Raw genomic sequence first — 19,017 nt, 5'->3', positions numbered from 1 at the left:
TTGTCGCACTGGCTGCTACTGTCCCACACACTTTCTCTGGCCTTCCGCGAGGTCAGTTTTTTCAGTTCTCTCCTAGAGAGCTAGGGACCGAAAGCTGAGACCTCGCCCCCTCCACCGTAGCTATCTGGCCCACCTCCCATCGGTCCTCCCTCCCTCTTCGGGTCTTTAAGCCGACAGGAGCCGAAGCAACAGCGGAAAAAGCCGAACTTCCCTCCTGGGCGTGAGACCTTCCCGAAGCAGTGGCGGAAGGGACCGATATTCTCCGGAAGGGGCGGAGTGACCCTGTGGAGCCTCCGGAAAGAGCCGAAGACTAGAATCGGGCTTAATCTCTAGAGGGGCGGTGAGCGAGCGCTGGAAACCTTCGGAAAGAGTCGAAGGCCCGGACGGTTAGGATTGTTGGAAGTGACTGACCGCTTGGACAGGGTCGGCGAGGGGTGGGACGGATTTCCAGAGGAGGCCAGAGACTGAGACGGTTTGAGTTGTAGGAAAATCCGTATCTTTAGAGGGGGCTGGTGTAGGGGAACGCGAAGACTCGCGGAATCCTCCGAACGTTGAAACGCTAGTTTCCGAAAAGTTACCGAAACTCGGGCAGCCGGCACAGTCCTCGCTTCGGGTGATTTTGACGGCGACGGCCGCCTTCCGACTGCTCCGTCCGAGAACAGCCGACAGGCTTCGGAACCGAGCTCGGGGAAGTTCCAGGGGGGGGCGGGTCGGGCGGGACGAGGGGGTGGAGCCTGGGCGGGGCGGGGCTTGGGGCTTGATTAGGTAGGCGACGGAGTGCCGGCGGGGGCCGGAAGTAGCCGAAGCCAGCGGCGGAAGTAGCCGGAGCGGGCGGGCGGCAAGGCGAGGCGAGAGCTGCACAGGGCCCTACGCGGCCGCCTAAGCATGTCGGACTTCGACGAGTTCGAGCGGCAGCTCAACGAGAATAAACAAGGTGAGGGCCCCGGGGTTGTGGGGTGGCTTCTTGCTTCGCCTTGTGCCCCCCGCCATTTCCCTCTCTTGTTCGCTTCCCTAGGGCCGCACGCTACCCCCCCCACGGCCCCCCCCCCCGCGCGTCCGAGCCGCGCGCGCCGAGCTCACGTGACCTCTGGGCGCTGAGGGAAGGGGTGGCCGGCGAGGCTCAGGGCGCGTGCGCGCCGCAATAGCCCGCGCCCACGTGGTCTCGGCGGAGGCGGCGCGTTTTGTTAAGTAGACGCGTTGAGAGCGCGCCAGATTCCGTAATGCGAAGCTTTTTGTTGTTGTTGTTTTAAGTTTTTGTCTTTTACTTGAGAAAGATGAATTTTGGTCTCTAAATTCTGTCATTTTCTTTTGCTGCCTTGGCACTTCCGCTTCCGGTCGTGCGTACTTTTCTTTTCTCCACGCCCCCTTTGTTTCCAAAATGGCGGTGGTGAATTCCCCCCCCCCCTTCCTTTTCCTTCACGTGGACTGGCAGTGCAATCTCCCGCTGCTTGTAGGTTTCGAGCCTGTTCATATTTTTTTGATTTCTCCAGAACTCTCCTGCCTCGATGTTTCTGTCTCCGTCTCCGGCTTTGCGGTGTCTTAGATAAAAATGTGTCCTACACTTGTTTGCCCGCCAAAGAGGGAAGTCTGCGTTCTTTGTGCTCCTGTTGAGCATAAATCATATATGCCTTGGCTTTTTTTTTTTTTTTTTGGCGGCAGACAATATTTGTTTTCCATATCCCTAACAATCCCTAAACCTATCGGTTTTAGGCAAAGCCCAGGTCCTGTATCATTCCAAACTCGGGTACCTAAAGCCATTTACACTATAGGGATTGTAAAATATCCAACAGAATTGGGAAGAGGGAGCTGGCCCATTAACAGGTTAGTGGAGGCAGGTGCTCCTAAGGTAAGATCTTGTACTATGAATTTGGATCAGAAAGGCAAGCGGGCTATGTTGGTGCTGGTAGATTTAGGGATACCGAGGAAAAAGTTGATTTATAAGACATCTCTCTACAACCTCTTTTTTGAGACAGAAGAGTTTAAATTTCTTGAGGGTTGAGACTTAAGCTGTCTTGTGTTAGGGCACTGGATGAGACCTTGAGAATTCTTTGAAATGAAGCTGGAATTGAGAGAGTAGCTAAAACAGTACACGTGGAAAAGTAATTATTCTGAGTGTCCTTGGTGAGCTTTACTGCTTTGAGTAGTGTATTGCTTAAGAGTATAGGGCTTAGGGATTGAACATACCTGAGTTCAAATACCTTCATTACTCTATCTGACAGTCTAATCTGTTACCTGTATGCTGATCATCGATGCTTTGTTTACTGGGTTTTTGAAATTAGTGGTACATACTGACTATAGTTGTAATTAAACTCAGGCCTTACCATGTGTCAAGGCAAGGAAATTTGTTAAACTCTTAAAATCTATCCGTTTTTTCTGAGAAGGTTTCAGGTTTCTGCGTAGCCCCAGCTGTTCTTGAACTCACAGAGATCCTCTTGCCTTCTGCTTGAGGTGTGAGCCACCACCACCAGGCTCTAAACAGTTCTAAGTGAATTACTTGTAACAGTCTTCTGAGGACAAAATCGTTTCTTGTTTATTGAGCAGGAAACTGAGGCTCATTTAGGTTTTATTTTTATTTTCTCTTAAGAGAAAATGCTCCAAGCATTACTTGGAAAGCTGGAGCTGAGTTTAAATGGAGCAGTGTGTATATATAGCATGTGGCTTGGGTTATGCTAAATGCCTAACTAGCTATAATTGGTATTGTGAAGATAGGTGGATTTTGGCTCAAATAGACTGGTGGTGTTGTAGAAGGGTTGGTAAAGCGGATGTCAAATTTTACTCCCTCATGAGACCTGGGTAGTATAGATGTGACTTTCATTCAAGGAAGGGAAAAATGGATGTTAAAGCTAAGTTCCTGCTTTTGTGTAGATCTCTGACTACAAAGCCAGTTCCTTGTAGCTCTAGAGTGTCCCTCCCTGCTGATGTTGGCAACAGGGCCTGAGACCTGGCCTAGAAGGGTCAGTTGTTGGAGTTGTGTACATAAGACAACTACATTATTGCATTTTGAGCAAGTGAAGTTTCCTTTTCTTAATTGTCCAGCATCAGGATGTGGGAGAAGGTTCTTGTATTGCTGGAAGAAAGCTTGACCACTTTGTCACCTTGCCTGCCTATGGGTATTTGTCTCTGACCCAGCCTCACTCTCTCAACTTTAGCCCCCTTCTCAGTTCCTTAAGTCTACTGGGAGTTTGTGTCCTAGGCCCTTGGTATTGTCACTTCATCTCTGGGGTTCTTTGTTTTTGAGCAGGGCAGACATTTGGGACTTGTAAGTGGTCCCTCTTGGTGGTGTGGAGCCAGAGCTGCCTGGTTCTGTGCTTGTCTCAATATTCCACAGTTCTTGCCTCTGTCTAGCTCTTGATTGTTTTATTTTATTCTTTGCATGTATGCATGCAAATTCTTTGCTGTTAGTAGTTGACCCAGACTCTGTACTGAATGTTTTTTGCTTGGTATTCATTCCAGAATACAGCCTGGTACCTAACTTAGTGGCATTATAATTTCAGTCTGGGCTTCACTGTTTCCTTTTTTTTTTTTTTTTTTTTTTTTTTGGTTTTTTTTTTTTGGTTTTTCGAGTCAGGGTTTCTCTGTGTAGCCCTGGCTGTCCTGGAACTCACTCTGTAGACCAGGCTGGCCTCAAACTCAAGAAATCTGCCTGCCTCTGCCTCCCAAGTGCTGGGACTAAAGGCGTGCGCCACCATGCCTGTTTTTTTTTTTTGCTTTTTTAGTATTAGTAAAGGAGTTAAAGATTTCAAACTTTCCTACTTACTGCAACAGAAAAATACATAATATAAATGTGAGGTGAGTTTAAAATCTACTTTGAAATTTTTCTCATTGCTTTTTTTCTACTGCCAGTCTTAGAAGTCAATACTTTTAGGATACACCTGTTTCAGTTTTTGAGTGTGTTTGTTTTTGAGATAGGATCTTATTTAACTCACTAGCCAACTCTTTTCTTTTCCTGTGTCAGCCTGCCACATGCCTCATCACTCCTGGCTGTGTTCATCTGTATGGGTGCGTGGGTTGATGGTTGAGAGATCGGTGGTACTTCGGAATTAAGGAAACGTATTAAGGCGGTCCTGGTTTAGCTTCTACCTGAAGTGGGTAGTCTGCAGAATAGGAGTTATATTGTTGTGTTTTGGTTTAAGTTGGAGCCCAACTAATGTACCTCTAGCTGGTATGGAACTTGCTATGTAGACCAGGTTGGCCCTGAACTCTCAGATCCACCTGCCTGTCTTTGCCCTCTGAGGCTTTATAGTTTTTCTTGCAAGGCTGTGCTCTGTTATTAGTAGCCATGGCCTCTAAGGCAAAGAAGCAAAGGAAACAGTAGATGATGGTGAAGACACAGGTCCTTATTCTAGCCCACCCTGCTTTTGGCTTTGAGGGAGTGAGGTAGCGAGGGGCTGGTGGATGAGGCTGTTCTGGACCATTAGTTGAAATATTTGGGAGGTATCTTTTCCTTACTTTCTGTACATTTAGAAAGAAGCCCCTCCCTTTCAGAGGGTGTTTACTCTTGCATTATTCACCTGGTTGGGAAGGGATGGAGTTGAGTTTCCTCACTTCTTAAGGTTACTAGATCTGCCTGGCACCTGACCCTTGGGTCTGATGGTGGGGCTTGTGGGTACCAGCTGGTTGCAGAGGTTTTTCCTGAGGGTTTGGTGGGTTTCTTCAGGAAAACATCATCGGGTCTCTTGATTCCCCAGCCTCTAGCCCTGCCCCTCTCAGGGACGACCCTGGGGTCAGGCCCCTCAGCCCTCGAGGGGGACCAGGAGCCAGCTTCCTCTGTCTTCTCTGGCTCCTCAGCTCCTCTTGAGCATCTTCAGGTATCTTACACCCCGGGGGCATTTCCAGGCCCTGACCCTTTGGTTCCTCAGAGTCCTTGGAGACTCGTGTGGACCCAGGAGGCCTGTTGTCTCCTTCTGTTAAAATCCCTTCCCTTTGGGGGGGAGGCCTCCCTGGGTCTTGGTATAGCCACCAGCACGCAGGGTGGGCTGGGCCTGCACTTTCTCTTCACTCATTCCATCTCTTCTCACACTTGTCCAGAACGGGACAAGGAGAATCGGCACAGGAAGCGTAGTCACAGTCGCTCTCGAAGCCGAGATCGAAAGCGCAGGAGCAGGAGCCGAGATCGGCGCAACCGGGACCAGCGCAGTGCCTCTCGGGATAGGAGACGACGAAGGTACTAGAGCTCTGGAGCCTCTGGCTGGGCCACCTGTCAGAGACTGGGTCTGTCTGACTGCTCTCTGTGTTGGTACTGCTTGGTCTTTCTTGAACTCAGTTTTCCCTGTTTATGGGGTTTCTTTCAGTTTCTCTGGCAGTGCCAAAGGTCTGCTGGGGGCAGTAGTTCCTGGGAACAGGGACTTTTTTTTTTTTTTTTCCCTTTTCCTCTCTCTTAAGGGCAAGGCTGTCCCTGTCTTTAAGGGCCCAGTTAATTTTTTGTTCTCTCATTCTGTTTGGGGCTGTTTTGGAGCCCTGTTTCTTCTCCTTCCTATGTGTTCTAGGAGTAGGGCAGGCTGTATCTGAAGCCTGAGCCTTAATTTTCCAGCTCAGGGCTATTGGTTTAGTTATTTAAAGTTATCTTCCATTCCTGGGTTCCCTCATTCTGTCTGTTCCTTCTAGGTAAGGAGGTGTGGGATATATGAAGAGCCTCCTTCCTTATCTCAGTTCCTCCATAGAGTGGCATAGTCTCTTCCTGCTTATTACTTCCTCTTTCCTGGGAATGGTAGGGTTGGGGGGCTTGGCAGGGCTGAGGGGGCCTGCATGCTCCTCGGTCCTGCCTTGGTCTTGGGGTTCAGTGACCTTGGGCATGGTGTGTTGTGTGGGGAAGACAAAGGTCCCCAGTCACTCCTCCCCATACCTTTCCCTTTCCCTCCCACCCCTCAGCAAACCTTTGACCAGAGGCGCTAAAGAGGAGCACGGTGGATTGATGTGAGCTTCTCTTCCTGCCCCTTCTGCCCCATGTCCACTCCCTTATCTCCTTCCTCACCTGTGCAATTTGCCTGCCTTGCATCCCCACCCTGGCCCGACCACTGGGGAAGAGGCTCATCTGCCAGTGTCCCTCCTCAGGCCCAGGCCCAGCTCTCCCTCCTGGAGAGAGTGGAGCTTATGTGTGGGAGGGTGTGGTGGGCTGGGAGGTATTCCCTTATGGGACTTGGAGGCCCAGTGTTGGTTAGACTGAGGTTGCCCTGCCCCACTTTCCCCCTCCCCCCTTCCCCAGTCGTTCTCCCCGCCATGAGAAGAAGAAGAAGGTGCGTAAATACTGGGACGTGCCGCCGCCTGGCTTTGAGCACATCACCCCAATGCAGTACAAGGCCATGCAAGGTAGGCCTCTCCCTCCCATAGACTGTTGAGGGGTTAAAATTGCGTGTGTCTCTGTGTGTGTGTGTGTGTGTGTGTGTGTGTGTGTGTGTGTGTTAGGAGTTAAAGTGTGTGTGAACGTGTTTGGTGAAACTGAAGGATCATACTCAAAGGCTTCTGGTACCTACCATGGGAAGCGCTGCTGCAGGAGGGAATGTCTTCCACAGTGGGCCGCTTAGGAAGTCAGACTTCTTTTTTTTTTTTTTTTGAGACAGGGTTTCTCTGTATAGCCCTGGCTGTCCTGGAACTCACTTTGTAGACCAGGCTGGCCTCGAACTCAGAAATCCGCCTGCCTCTGCCTCCCGAGTGCTGGGATTAAAGGCGTGCGTCACCACGCCCGGCGGAAGTCAGACTTCTTAGTAGTGGGTATTGGATGGGGCCCCACTGCTGAGTTGACTTGGGTGATTGAAGAGCTTCCTGAAGTCATCATCTGGAGGGTGGGTGGGTAGGGTCAGTGTACACTGAGTGGTCCTGGTTTTAGGGTTGCTGATGGTTTTTACTCTATACCTCTCTTGAAGCTGCGGGTCAGATTCCAGCCACTGCCCTTCTCCCGACCATGACTCCTGATGGTCTGGCTGTGACCCCAACGCCAGTGCCTGTGGTTGGGAGCCAGATGACCAGACAGGCCAGACGTCTCTACGTGGGCAACATCCCTTTTGGCATTACTGAGGTACTGCCCTCCTCCTGCCCCTGCCCTCTCCCTGTTTCCCTACCCTGTGCCTCCCCACCCTCCATTCCCTTTCCCCAACCTGCACGCGTCAGACTCTGTTCCTGCAAGACCCCCCGGCCCCCTCCCAGACGGACGGATGGAGTTGAGCCAGCCAGGGGCCGGGCTGGGGGTGGCCCCTCCCTCCCTCCTCTTCCCCTCTCCCGTCTCCCTTTCCCCAACCTCCTCCAGCAACCCAGGGATCAAACACACACATAACGTACCCACCTACATATTGTACCTACGTGTTGGAGAGAGACAGAGAGGGAGACTCAACACACGTACAAACAGACGCACGTCCCTACAGTTTTCTGACATGCTCTCCTTTTCTGCCGTCTATCCATATCCTTTTCCCCACATCCCTCCCATGGTCGCTGTTCTTTTGTTTTTGGTAGTCCTGACCTCCCCCACCTTCCCCACCGCTCCTCTCCCCCATCCCTCTCCCCCACCCCTTCCCGTGGCATCCCCTGAGAATCCCGAGATCAAAGAGTTGTTTCCATTTCTCTTTAAAGTGAAATATTGTGGGGCTGAGATCCCTCGTAGCAACAAAAAGTTTGCTACCATCGTTGAAGGCAAGTAAGGTCCATTCTGACTTTCTCAACCTGCACTTTGCTACATTTGATAAACCAGCCCCCGGACTCCAGGGCCAGATCCCTCCACATCACTCTTTTCTCCTCCCCTCCCGCCCTACCCCTTCTTCCCTTGCTCCTCCATCCCTCCCTGCCCCTGTACTCTACTTGTTCTGCCTCTCTGGGCACCCTTCCTATCCCTTTGCTTGTCTTTCTCTTCCTGCCTGTTGCTCTCCTACCCTTTCCTGCCTTGTTTGCACTGGGCGTTTCTTCCTTGTGTCATCATGTTTTTGTTTTTTGTTTTTTTCCTCTTGCTGTCATATCCTTTCATCTTTTCTTGAATAACTTTTCCTAACTTTTTGGGCTCCATGGCTCATTCCTCATGCCTGTCCTCCTGTCTGGCCCATTTGCTCCCTGTCTCCTGTCCTTTGGTATTGCTTCTTCTCTGTTTTCTCATTTTCCTCCTGCATTTTTTCCTACTATTGACCTCTACACCCCTGACCCATATTCCACTGTCCCTTTCCCTCCCCGTTCTCCCTTCCCCCATTCCTCTCCCCTTACCCCCAAACCCCTCTGTGTCTCCCTCTCTCACCCTTCCCCCTCCTCTCTCCACCTCCCTCCCCGCCCTTCCCTGTCTCCTATTCCCTCTGCAGGAGGCTATGATGGACTTCTTCAATGCCCAGATGCGCTTAGGGGGGTTGACTCAGGCCCCTGGCAACCCAGTCTTGGCTGTGCAGATAAATCAAGACAAGAATTTTGCCTTTTTGGAGGTGAGTTTTCCAGTGATAAGGGTAAGGGATAGTAGGGATGGTCTGTGCTGCCTACTCTGACTGCTTTCTTTGCAGCTCATTTTCCATTTGGCTGCTGGAGTAGTTCTGTAGTCCCGTCCTACCTTATGCCTTCCTATGTTCTACCTCACTGGGAGGTCTTTGTGGCTTCTTCCTGCTTTGTTGGTTTTTGAGACTATTCTGGCCCAGTCCACTCTGCTCAGGCTACATTGATCTTCCAGAGGGCTCAATATGTTTCTACCTATTTGGGGCCTAGGCTGAGGCAGTTTACTCTACATGTTTATGTTACGTTTGGGCAGTTACTTACTTTCCAACTGTCTGTAAAGACCTAGCTCAACTCGGGTCATACTCATAAAAAACAGTGGGGGGTGTTGGCATGATCAAGGCTGCTGAAGAGGTTTTTGAGTGTTCCCTCTTCAGTCTGCACTTGCCCATCAGAGTCCACTTTGATTTGTACTGTTGGAGACTAATGTCACTTCATCAGAAAGCCTGGGCTGTCATTGCCACGTAACTTGGTTGACCTAACTTTACTATGCTGGCTTCTCAGCAGTTGGTCCTTTCCAACATTGTCAGAGTTTATGATGGTGTGCTTGTTATCTGTTGGGTGCGAGGATACTTGCTTTCTAGAGTGTGAGCTTCTAGAAGCAATCTGGTAGTGCTTGTTCCCATTGTTCATTATGGATTTGGTACTATCTTTGTTTATATAAGTGGGAGGAGAGTTAAGAGTCTTGGGGGCTGGTCTAGTCCCAACCTACCCCTTAGTTCTGTTGTTTCTCTTCCTTCAGTTCCGGTCAGTGGATGAGACAACCCAGGCCATGGCCTTTGATGGCATCATCTTCCAGGGCCAGTCATTGAAGATTCGAAGGCCTCATGACTATCAGCCACTGCCTGGCATGTCAGAGAATCCCTCTGTTTATGTGCCTGGTGAGTGGGAATTTGTTGGATGGGTGGTATGGGGAGTCACTGTTTCCTCAACCCAGGTTCCTGTAATTAGTCCAGCTAGCTTTGGAGCTAGTGTGTGCGCGCTGTGGATGGGATGTTCTTCTAGCTTGGCAGGTGTCCTGGGCCTTTGAGGTGGTGAGCTGTGATCTGCGAACTTGAAGTTTAGCTTAGCTTGTAAATGTCAGAGCCAGGTCCAGATCAGAGGTGTTCTGGAAAGTGTGGGACTTGCAGTCTGGGCATTGTTCTTACCTTGTCCCCTTAGCCCTGGGATTTTAGGGCTTGATGTGTTGTGTATGTTATGTATTTGTCAGTACATATCAACACATCTTTGCATGGTTCTGGTGTGTGGCCCTAGCATGTTAGTGTTCACTGATTCCATGTCTTTGGCATGTGTTCTTTACTGTTTCCTATAATTGTATATAGTATAATCTCTGATTGGTAGGTCACGATAGATCTTTAGTGTTTAAACTACAGACAGGGTCATTAGAAATTTGGATTTTTTGTGATCCCCCCCACCAAATTCTGCACTAATCTTTCAGTGTTTAAAGGTATGTCATCCTGTAAGCTGTAGTTTGCTGACCTTTCCTTTGGCAGGTGAGGTGGGACATGGGTTGGGATATGTAGGCTGTATGATCCCCTACTGAGCTTCAGGAAGCACTGGTGCTGGAGTCCAGCTAAGTTAGTGAGGCCCAGGTCTGAGGCTGATTGGAATGAATGTGGGCTCAGCATCAGAGGGTGCCCACTGGAACCAGGTCAAGTCACCCCTTCACTGTAGAGGAAGGAGCACATTTCTGGTAGTGTAGGACTTGGGGTTAGGGTCTGCTACCAAATGCTTTCTTATTGCAAGTTCTGGTCACATACTTGAGTCTAAAGCTAACATGCTCTTGAAAGTATTGCTTAGAGAAGATTCACAGTGGTACTGGGGATTGAACTCCAGTCCTTGTCAGGAAAGCACTGAATGTCTAACCTGAATCCCAAGCCCCTTTTTAAGTTCTCATTTTGAGGTAGGGTCTCACTAAGTTTGCCTAGACAGGCCTGTAACTTGGGGGCCTCCTTCCCCCAGCTGCCTGGGTAGTTGGTATTATAGACCTGTGCCACTAGGTCCTCCTTGCTTACTGACTTTCAGGTGAAGCTGTAGATAGAACATCTTTTTTGTATCTCTTGGCACTAAATTCATTGTTTGGATTGCTCTTTAATTCCTTGAATAGACAGCCACCTGCTGGTTTTACTGACAGTGTGGCATACCAGGTATTGCCTGTTCCTGAATCTTCTTTTAGCCTTCACTCAGCTAATTGTGACTTGGAAGTCAGTTGTGGCCCACTGCTTGTTTTTACAGATAAATTTTGGCACAGTGTCATTCCTTTTATATTACTTACTTGTATTACTAGTATCATTGTGGTATTAGGAATTGAACTTAGAGCCTTGCACATGCTAAGCAGATGGCTTGCCACATGGTGATACTCTCAATCTTTTTACTAGTAGTTTGAGGCAGGGTTTCTCTGTGTTTCCCAGGGAGGCCTTGAACTTTGGATCTTCCTGCATAGTTGGATTATAAGCTTGTACCAGCAGGCCTAGCTGTAGTTTTTTGACACATGTTATAACTGTATCTTAGACTGGCCTCTCAACTTGATTTTCTGCCCCCAGTATTGAGATCACAAGCATGTGCCACATCACATGTCCTTTGTAGTGGGTGGAATTGTCACTTTACAGAGGAGGAAAGCCAGGAGTGATGAATAATAATTGTTCATGATCACGAAATTCATAGGTTTTCTGGGCTGCACAGGTTGGCCTAGAAGGAGTCCTAGCTCAGCTTTTCTCTGTATTCTTTCATGTTAAACTTTCTACTGAGAACATGTAGATAACAGGCATAGTTGCTTTGGGCCATGCTGTTAAGTGACAGGCCTCTTTCACAGGGAGTCTCTACATTGCTGGGATTAAACAATAGGAAGATCAGTCCTGTGTTGTGTCTCTTTGGGATGTGCCTGTCTGAAGACCTGGCTCTCCAGCTCTGCCTGTGCTTCTGCACAAAATTAACACTTTGGAGGAGGCAGCAACAAGTGGAATTCTGCCTTTAGGTCCTCTGTCTTGTTTTTTCAACTTCCACTTCCAGAGGAGGAAAACAAAGGTCACTAAATAAACTAGAGAGGAAAAGCATTTGATGAAATTCAATAAGTAGTGATGATAGAGTTAAAAGATTTGTAAATTGGAAGGCTGACGTTCTCTCTGGGGAGAGAGTATGGACTGATAACTTACACTGACATCACCTGTAGTGGAAGCTGAAGTGAAGTTGTTCTTCTTAGTCACCAGTGTTAGCACCTCGTATCCCTGGATTAAGTGTAGCAGAATGCTTCAGTATGTCTCCTGTTTGTGGTGTGGTGGTCTCCCTTTTTCTCTAGGTGTAGACAGCAAAGAATTGAAGTCAGGACAACTGGCTTGGGTCCTACCTTGTTGTCCCTCTGAGAGAGAAGTGATAAGTCACAGTGATTACCAGATTGGGCTTGTGGTCCAGCTGCTGCCTTGCTGCTTACTTGTCAGAGACTGGTGCAGAGTCAAGCCTGCTGAGCTGCTTTAGAAAAAGCTCTGTTGAAGTCACCCTTTTCCTACTCTTAGAACTTTACTTCTTTTGCTTTAAGCTAGGGCTATTGTACCTAAGGTATGAGTCTTTTGCCTGCATATAAGTATATACTGTTTGGATGCCTGGTGTCTAAGGACATCAGAGGAGAGTGTCGAATTCCCTGGAGCTGGAGTTAGGAGTGGTTGTGAGTCCTCCTGTGGGTGCTGGGAAACTGAACCTGGGCCCCCTGGAAGAGCAGCAAGTACTGTTAAGTGCTGAGCCAGCTCTTCAGCCCCAGATAGATTTTTAAAGTGGTTGTCCTCTGGCTTATGGCAGTACTGGACATAGCCTGGCTGTCAATGCTTCTGTGTGTCATAGTTGCACTGTAACTTAGGTCTGTTGCACAGTCTAGATGACTTAACTACTGGGGTGCACTTCTTTTTTTTGTTTGTTTGTTTTTTTTTTTTTTTGTTTTTTCAAGACAGGGTTTCTCTGTGTAGCCCTGGCTGTCCTGGCACTCACTTTGTAGACCAGGCTGGCCTTGAACTCAGAAATCCGCCTGCCTCTGCCTCCCAAGTGCTGGGATTAAAGGCATGCGCCACCACTGCCCGGCTGGGGTGCACTTCTGATAGAAATAGCTGAATTGATGCTTGTAGTTCTTTGGGGCTAAAGAGTTGTAGTGGGGCAGACGACAGCCTAGAAGATGGATGGGGCACAGTGACTCAGGTTCTGGGGTGTGTCCATTTATTATCTTGATGCTTTTGTACATTAGGATGGACCACTGCACTTAGCATGGGGGAGAGCTGAAAAGGGGGAGGCTACAGAGTAGCCAGACTGATGCAGGGGTCTGATACTCACTCTAAGAATTAAATGCTAATATTGGTGAAGCTTGTGGGGTGTGCTAATTAAGAAACATCTGGCCATCACTTCTATGTGAGTTGAGTAGAGAGAGAAGTGGTGCAGACTCCCTCAGGTGATAGCACCATGTAGTTATATTAGAGCTTTAATGGATCCTGAACACAGCTTCGAAGAGTTGACCATTAGTCATCACTACAGTGGCAGTCAACACTGAGGCATGTTCTGAGACTCTGAGCAGCCTCTCAGCTCCTTGTCACATTACCTCAGAATGCAGGTCACCCTTGGAGGGGCTTATGGATACAGGGCAAAGGACTGAACAACCGAATGGGGTGAGATGTTGGTGGGTGGTTGTCAGTTCCTCGGGAATGTTTCATGTTCAGTTGTTGGCTGGCCTATGCTTGTATACTTGTCAGAATAAGGGGATTTAGTGTGGCTTCCTCCCACCTTTACCTGGTATCTTAAGTAGGATAGGACCTGTGAATCCATGGTAGATTTTTTTTTTTTTTTGAGACTGATTCTTCTGCCTTAGTCTCCCAAGTGTCACCCATCACAGCTTTCTTCCTGGATGTTGGGAAATTACTTTGTATTGGAATTGAAGTCTTTATACATTTTTGTCTTTAGGAGTTGTATCCACTGTAGTTCCAGATTCTGCCCACAAGCTGTTCATCGGGGGTTTGCCCAATTACCTAAATGATGATCAGGTAAATCCTCTGCTCTTTTGCTAGCTACCCTTGTCAGCCTGACCAAACCCTGATGAATTTTTGGCCCTTTGTAGGTAAAAGAGCTGCTGACATCCTTTGGGCCTCTCAAGGCCTTCAACTTGGTCAAGGATAGTGCCACAGGGCTCTCCAAGGGCTATGCCTTCTGTGAGTACGTGGACATCAACGTCACAGATCAGGTGAGTCTGAGTAGCTGCTCACTCCATCTGCCCTTAGCCCTACTCTTATTTCTAACCTTAGGTATGCTTTCCTCGGGCTAAGGGGTGGGGTGGGGTGGGGCGCAGGGTGTTTAGTCTTAAGCAAAGCCTTGTGGGGACTCATTCCTTTTCCCTTGGTTTTGCCTCTTTCCAAACTTAAAAGCCCTTTGCCTTCCATTCTTTCCCCATCAATGCCTGGTTCTTTGGTGAGAAGTGCTGGCCTTTGGTTCCTGACCTGTTCCTTTTCTGCACCCTTTCCACCCTTTGTCCTCTGACCATAGGCCATTGCGGGGCTGAATGGGATGCAGCTAGGGGACAAGAAGCTGCTTGTCCAGAGGGCGAGTGTGGGAGCCAAGAATGCCACGCTGGTGAGCCTCCCGGCACGTCATCTTCCATTGGCTAGAGGGACCCTGGGGGTGGGAAGGGTTGGATGGGTAGGTTTTCTTGAGTTCTGTCCCAGTTTTCATGGGAGGGGATTTGGGCACTGGGTTCATAAGTGTTTAAGTAGAGGAATGGCCCCACTAGTTGGGTGTAAGAGGCACAGGCTTGAATGGAGGGAGGCTAGTTTGAGCCATTTTGTGACAGATCTGTTCTCCCTGACCTCACAGAGTACCATCAATCAGACACCTGTGACCCTTCAAGTGCCTGGCCTGATGAGCTCTCAGGTGCAGATGGGCGGTCACCCAACTGAGGTCCTGTGCCTCATGAACATGGTGCTGCCTGAGGAGCTGCTGGACGATGAGGAGTATGAGGAGATTGTAGAGGACGTACGAGACGAGTGCAGCAAGTATGGGCTGGTCAAATCCATTGAAATTCCCCGCCCCGTGGACGGCGTCGAGGTGCCTGGCTGTGGAAAGGTCAGGGTGCCCTTTTATCTTTTGTGTACACACCCCTTAGCACCCTGTCTCTCTCAGTACCTGTCTAGTTCTGAACAAGGGTGACGCAGAGGACCCTGAGAGGATCCAAGGTCTCCTGGGGTCTTGGGGCCTATAGTGGAGAAATTGGTTTCTATATATTGATGCTGTATGTGTGTGTGTGTGTATATATATTATGTATGTAAGTTCAAAACTTAGTTTTTGTCTTCTTATGTGGGATCCTTTAGCGAGTAGCTTTGCTTTTTTGGGGGGGGGGGGTTTCGAGACAGGGTTTCTCTGTGTAGCCCTGGCTGTCCTGGAACTCACCAGGCTGGCCTCTAACTCAGAAATCCGCCTGCCTCTGCCTCCCAAGTGCTGGGATTAAAGGCGTGCGCCACCACGCCCGGCTTAGCTTTGCCTTTTTTTGTTGGTAAGATGTTACCACATACAGTTTCCTTACTATCTACGTGCCTTGAGGCTGCATCTGTGTTCTTCTTTCACTGGCTTCTGAACCTCTTCTTAGAGTATGGTACAAAGATGACAAGCCACACACAGCTAGGCATCACATGTTTGTGGTCTAGATTTCAGAGGCTACTGAGTTACCACCTCTACACTGTGGTAGGTTTAGATAAGCTTTGCATGTCCACCTTGGAAGGTGCTGCTGAGGGTTTGCTGGTGGTGTTATTCTGCCAGTAGAAGATTTGGCTGTGAATAGAGCTCTTACCCACAAACAGCGGGGACACTTTGCTAGGGTGCTGTGTCGGGCAGTAGCAGAAAAGGGTGGCTATCAGAGTGGCTACATGCCTTTGTTTTTCTTTCTGATACTAAAGATAGAATTCATGGCCTTATTGTAGCTAACTAAGCAAGTGCTTTATCACTGAGCCACTTCCATAGGCCCAAGTTCTGGTTTTAGATAGGTGCCTAGGTCTGTCCTAGGGAGATGGACAGAAAGCAGAGACCTTAGGTAGGATTGCTGTGTGTGTGGCTGGGGGTGGGGACTTGCTTTTGCCCCTGTAGAGCTAATTGCTGCATTGTAGGAGTATGAATGAGATGAGGCCAGGATGTTCAGCCATTGGTTTTTAGGAACTCTTGTTATGGCTGAAAGGACCATGAGCAGGATTTGAGAGAAGAGGCCAATTTTGCAAGAGAATTATGGAGGTCCTTAAGAACTTGAGGAAGAAGCCTAGGGTTTTCTTGTAGAGGAGTGGAGCTTCACAGATAGAAAAAAGCTGATGTAATGCTAGCTACTTTGATAAATGTATGGAGAGTGCCGAGTCATGAGTCAGGTGATCCATGGGGTTTCTTGTATTAATATAAGAGAAAGATGGTGGTTTGCTTTAAAGTATGTCTTGTGCTGGGAGATAAAACTGTTTAGTCAAGGTGATAATTATCTAGTGACAACGTACAGTTTGTATGCCCCATAAAACTTGAAGTGGTGAAATTGCCCAGTGACATTCAGAATACCTCTGTGTCCATAGTGATGTGGTGACTATAATGGGCAATGAGAAATGGATGAGTTTGTGGAGATGGGGAGGAGAAAGGCTCAGGACCTGAGTGTCAGGTGAGGTGGAGCCATCTAAAGATGGCCTACTGCCTCTGAGGTTACTTAGATATCCTAATAGAGTCAGCTAGGAAGGCAGTTAGCTGGGTAGATGGGAACTCCCAAGTGGGTGAGGATTGATAGAAACTCAGACATGGGGAGGCTGGGCAGGTTTCAAATGAATCTTGGGAATGCAGCAGAGGTCTGGTGCAGTAGTCAAAAGGAAGAAGACTATCTGGCTAAAAAAGCCCCTTGACTGCTTCTTTGCCGATATTTGATATGCCACTCTTGTTCTGACTCAGGCTGGCACCTTAATGGAAGCCTGCCTTAAATGGGATTGAGTAAATACAGGATCTCTGAACGCACAGACTGGCCTCTTGAGCGGCTAACTTTTTGTTGGGGGAGAAAGTGTATTGATTTTCATTTGAGATGGGGTTTTACTATGCTGCCTCAGCTTGGCTAGCTTTGAACTCGTGTCACTTAGCTACCATATTAACCTTTGTTCTATTCTTAAACTTCTAAAAGTATATGAGATTGGTGCTGATGTTTAGTGTATATTATCCAGCTTTAAGTTATCAATATTTGGGGTGGTGGTTTTGTTTCTTGGGCTAGTCATCTTGCCTTAGCCTCCCTGCTAATTGCAGATGTGTATCCTCACGCCTGGATTATGTAGTGAGTACTTAAAGCTTGTTTGAGAGTTCATCTTAGAAATTTAGCTGTATTTCTCAATCATTGACATTTTGGAGTAGATGGAGTGTTTTGGGTAGCGTAGGTGCTACACTTCTGTGTTAACAGACAGTGCTTATTATCTCCTGGGCCCTGGGCCGTACTCTGTCTCCAGAACCAGCGTGCTAGACCCATAACCTTGGTTTTTTTTTGTTTTTTTTAAAGAATGCTATTATTATAGCAAAACAGTCTTCATTTAATTCCTTGGTGTCTAGACTACCTAAGTTTTGTTTAATGTTACTATCTCTAAAATGTCTTGTTTCAGTAAGGTCCAAATCCTGAATTTGGTTGCAGTTTCTTTTTAACAGATTTTAAAAAAATATTTATTTATTTAATGTATGTGAGTATACTGTCACTCCCAGACCCGCCTGAAGAGCTCATTAGAGATGGTTGTGAGCCACTATGTGGTTGCTGTGAATTGAACTCAGAACCGCTGGAAGAGCAGTCAGTGCTCTTAACTGTTGAGCCCTCTATCTCTCCAGCCCCTTTTAACAGATTTTTAACTCATTTATTTTTGTTTTTGTGCAAGCACAGGACAATTTTTTGGGAAAGGAGTCAGGCCTTTCCAAAACTGACAGGGTTGAATGCAGGATGTCAGAATTGTAGAGCCATTTTGCTGGCCCCATAAAGTTTCTATCAGTTTTATCTCATATTCTCTTCACTCTCTTCTGAAGTCAACTGGTTTGTTAAAGTAGGGTGGTAGTCATGCAGTTCCCATGTTAGGGTACCTTTGTTGTAATCATTTCCTTTAAGGTGATTGAGTGGTTCAAGCAGGCTTGTCAACATGGATAGATGAACCTGTTTTAATTCAGGTTGAGCTTGAGTCCTAATTTCTGAGCTTTCCTTTACCCACTGTCTGTGGGGAGAACATGACAGTTGTGACTTGGGGAGCACTCTGTAGGGTGCATGATGCAGAAGTGACCCCTTCTCTCCTCTGGGGTCTTGCCTCTGGCCACTGCCCCGTGTACTTGAGTGACTCAGGCCTGTCTGGTTTTCTTCATTTCTGTGATGTCTCTCTTCTGTGCCTTGTTCTTGGGTACTGGAGAACGTTTGGGTAAACACCCTCATACTGAACTGAAGCACTCGGTGCAGTGTGGTGAGGTGTTCTCTCATTTCCTGTGGTGATTCTGTACTTAAATGAATGCTGAATAGATGCCAGGAGCCAATCTTGTTCACAGATCTACCTCTTGTTCCTACAGATCTTTGTGGAGTTCACCTCTGTGTTTGACTGCCAGAAAGCCATGCAGGGTCTAACCGGTCGCAAGTTCGCCAACAGAGTGGTGGTCACAAAATACTGTGACCCTGATTCTTACCACCGTCGGGACTTCTGGTAGAGGTGGCTGGGGGAGGGTGGGGGCAGGGCTGGCTGGGGACTTTCCCCCCACCTGTCCCCTCCTCCTTTCCCCCCTCTTGAAGAAGATGGGCAGAGGAGTGACAGCCGAATGACAGCCGGCAGCAACTGGAATGGCAGCAATTAAGGGGGGTGGGGGGTGGGGGGCTAGGGCAGGAAGGGGACTGGGCAAGTGCACACAGGCCCACACAGACACATGCACCCACACAGACACAGAGGGAACGGACTGGGATGGGGACTGTGTGCACAGCAGGGCGGGTAGGACCTCCACAGCCCCTTCCCAAACAGCCTCTTATCCCTTACACCCCTTTCCTCCTCTCTTCCCCCATGGTAGGAACATAGCGTGTTTATATTTTATGGCCAAACTATTTTGAATTTTGTTGTCTGGCCCTCAGTGCCCCGCCCTCTCCCTCTGCAGGACCACAGCTCCCGTCCTTTGGCTTCTGGTCCTTCCTGTTCTCCGCCCTGGTTTCTTAAGTAGTTGGTTCTTCTCCTTAGTCTTCCTGACTCAACCCGTGGTCTCTGTCCCGCTCCCCCTCTCTGTGGCAGTTTCATATTTGCTAATACGAATTTGCTCATTAAACATTTTGTTGTATTTTACTTTATGGATCCCCATCTGTGTCCAGTGTGTCCGCCCATCTCTTTCGGCTGAGGGTGTGGAGGGTGGCACCCAGGGAAGGAGGCAGGCCTGAGGGTCCCTCGGGGGTAACCAAAGTGGAGGCTTCAAGGCTTGGACCTTTACGTGTCTCCACTGCTGCGTAGATGCGGAAGTGACGCAAGGGCATAAGGACGCGCAGTCCCGTGCGCCGGAAATGGTGCCGGGGCGGGTTTGGTCGCGGAAGTGGAGGCTGCCGGGCGAAGTGCAGAGGGC

At 48.6% G+C, this 19,017-nt stretch overlaps 1 protein-coding gene across 3 annotated transcripts; it reads left to right on the top strand.

The window, feature by feature from the left end:
• Positions 1-734: 734 nt before the first annotated feature.
• U2af2 (U2 small nuclear RNA auxiliary factor 2) lies at positions 735-18,746 on the top strand. 3 transcript variants are annotated; one of them, XM_021166459.3, is made up of 12 exons: positions 735-934; positions 5,029-5,164; positions 5,869-5,913; positions 6,203-6,306; positions 6,861-7,012; positions 8,271-8,387; positions 9,191-9,329; positions 13,381-13,460; positions 13,535-13,657; positions 13,957-14,055; positions 14,284-14,532; positions 17,995-18,746. In XM_021166459.3, exons 1-12 carry the CDS (start codon positions 886-888, stop codon positions 18,127-18,129), a joined length of 1,428 nt encoding a protein of 475 aa, XP_021022118.1. In that variant the 5' UTR covers positions 735-885; the 3' UTR covers positions 18,130-18,746. The 3 variants fall into 3 exon arrangements, with proteins under 3 accessions (XP_021022118.1, XP_021022119.1, XP_085698524.1); XM_021166460.3 differs by having other exon boundaries at positions 737-934; positions 13,957-14,043; XM_085842398.1 differs by lacking the exons at positions 735-934; positions 5,029-5,164; positions 5,869-5,913; positions 6,203-6,306 and adding an exon at positions 7,561-7,620 and having other exon boundaries at positions 6,970-7,012.
• The last annotated feature ends 271 nt before the right edge of the window (positions 18,747-19,017 follow it).

The sequence above is a fragment of the Mus caroli genome, unplaced genomic scaffold (genome assembly GCF_978045245.1).
Source record: "Mus caroli unplaced genomic scaffold, Mus_caroli_1 scaffold_8, whole genome shotgun sequence".
Taxonomy (NCBI): Eukaryota; Metazoa; Chordata; class Mammalia; order Rodentia; family Muridae; genus Mus; species Mus caroli.
The sequence above is the reverse complement of the archived record's forward strand: the minus strand, read 5'-3'. Positions and strand labels throughout refer to the sequence as shown.

Bases quoted from the DNA above. Each gene is read 5' to 3' on its own strand.
- U2af2 (XM_021166459.3), top strand. From the start codon at position 886: ATGTCGGACTTCGACGAGTTCGAGCGGCAGCTCAACGAGAATAAACAA. The intron at 5,165-5,868 runs GTACTAGAGCTC...CCCACCCCTCAG, and splicing joins CGGGATAGGAGACGACGAAG to CAAACCTTTGACCAGAGGCG. The intron at 9,330-13,380 runs GTGAGTGGGAAT...TTTTGTCTTTAG, and splicing joins TCCCTCTGTTTATGTGCCTG to GAGTTGTATCCACTGTAGTT.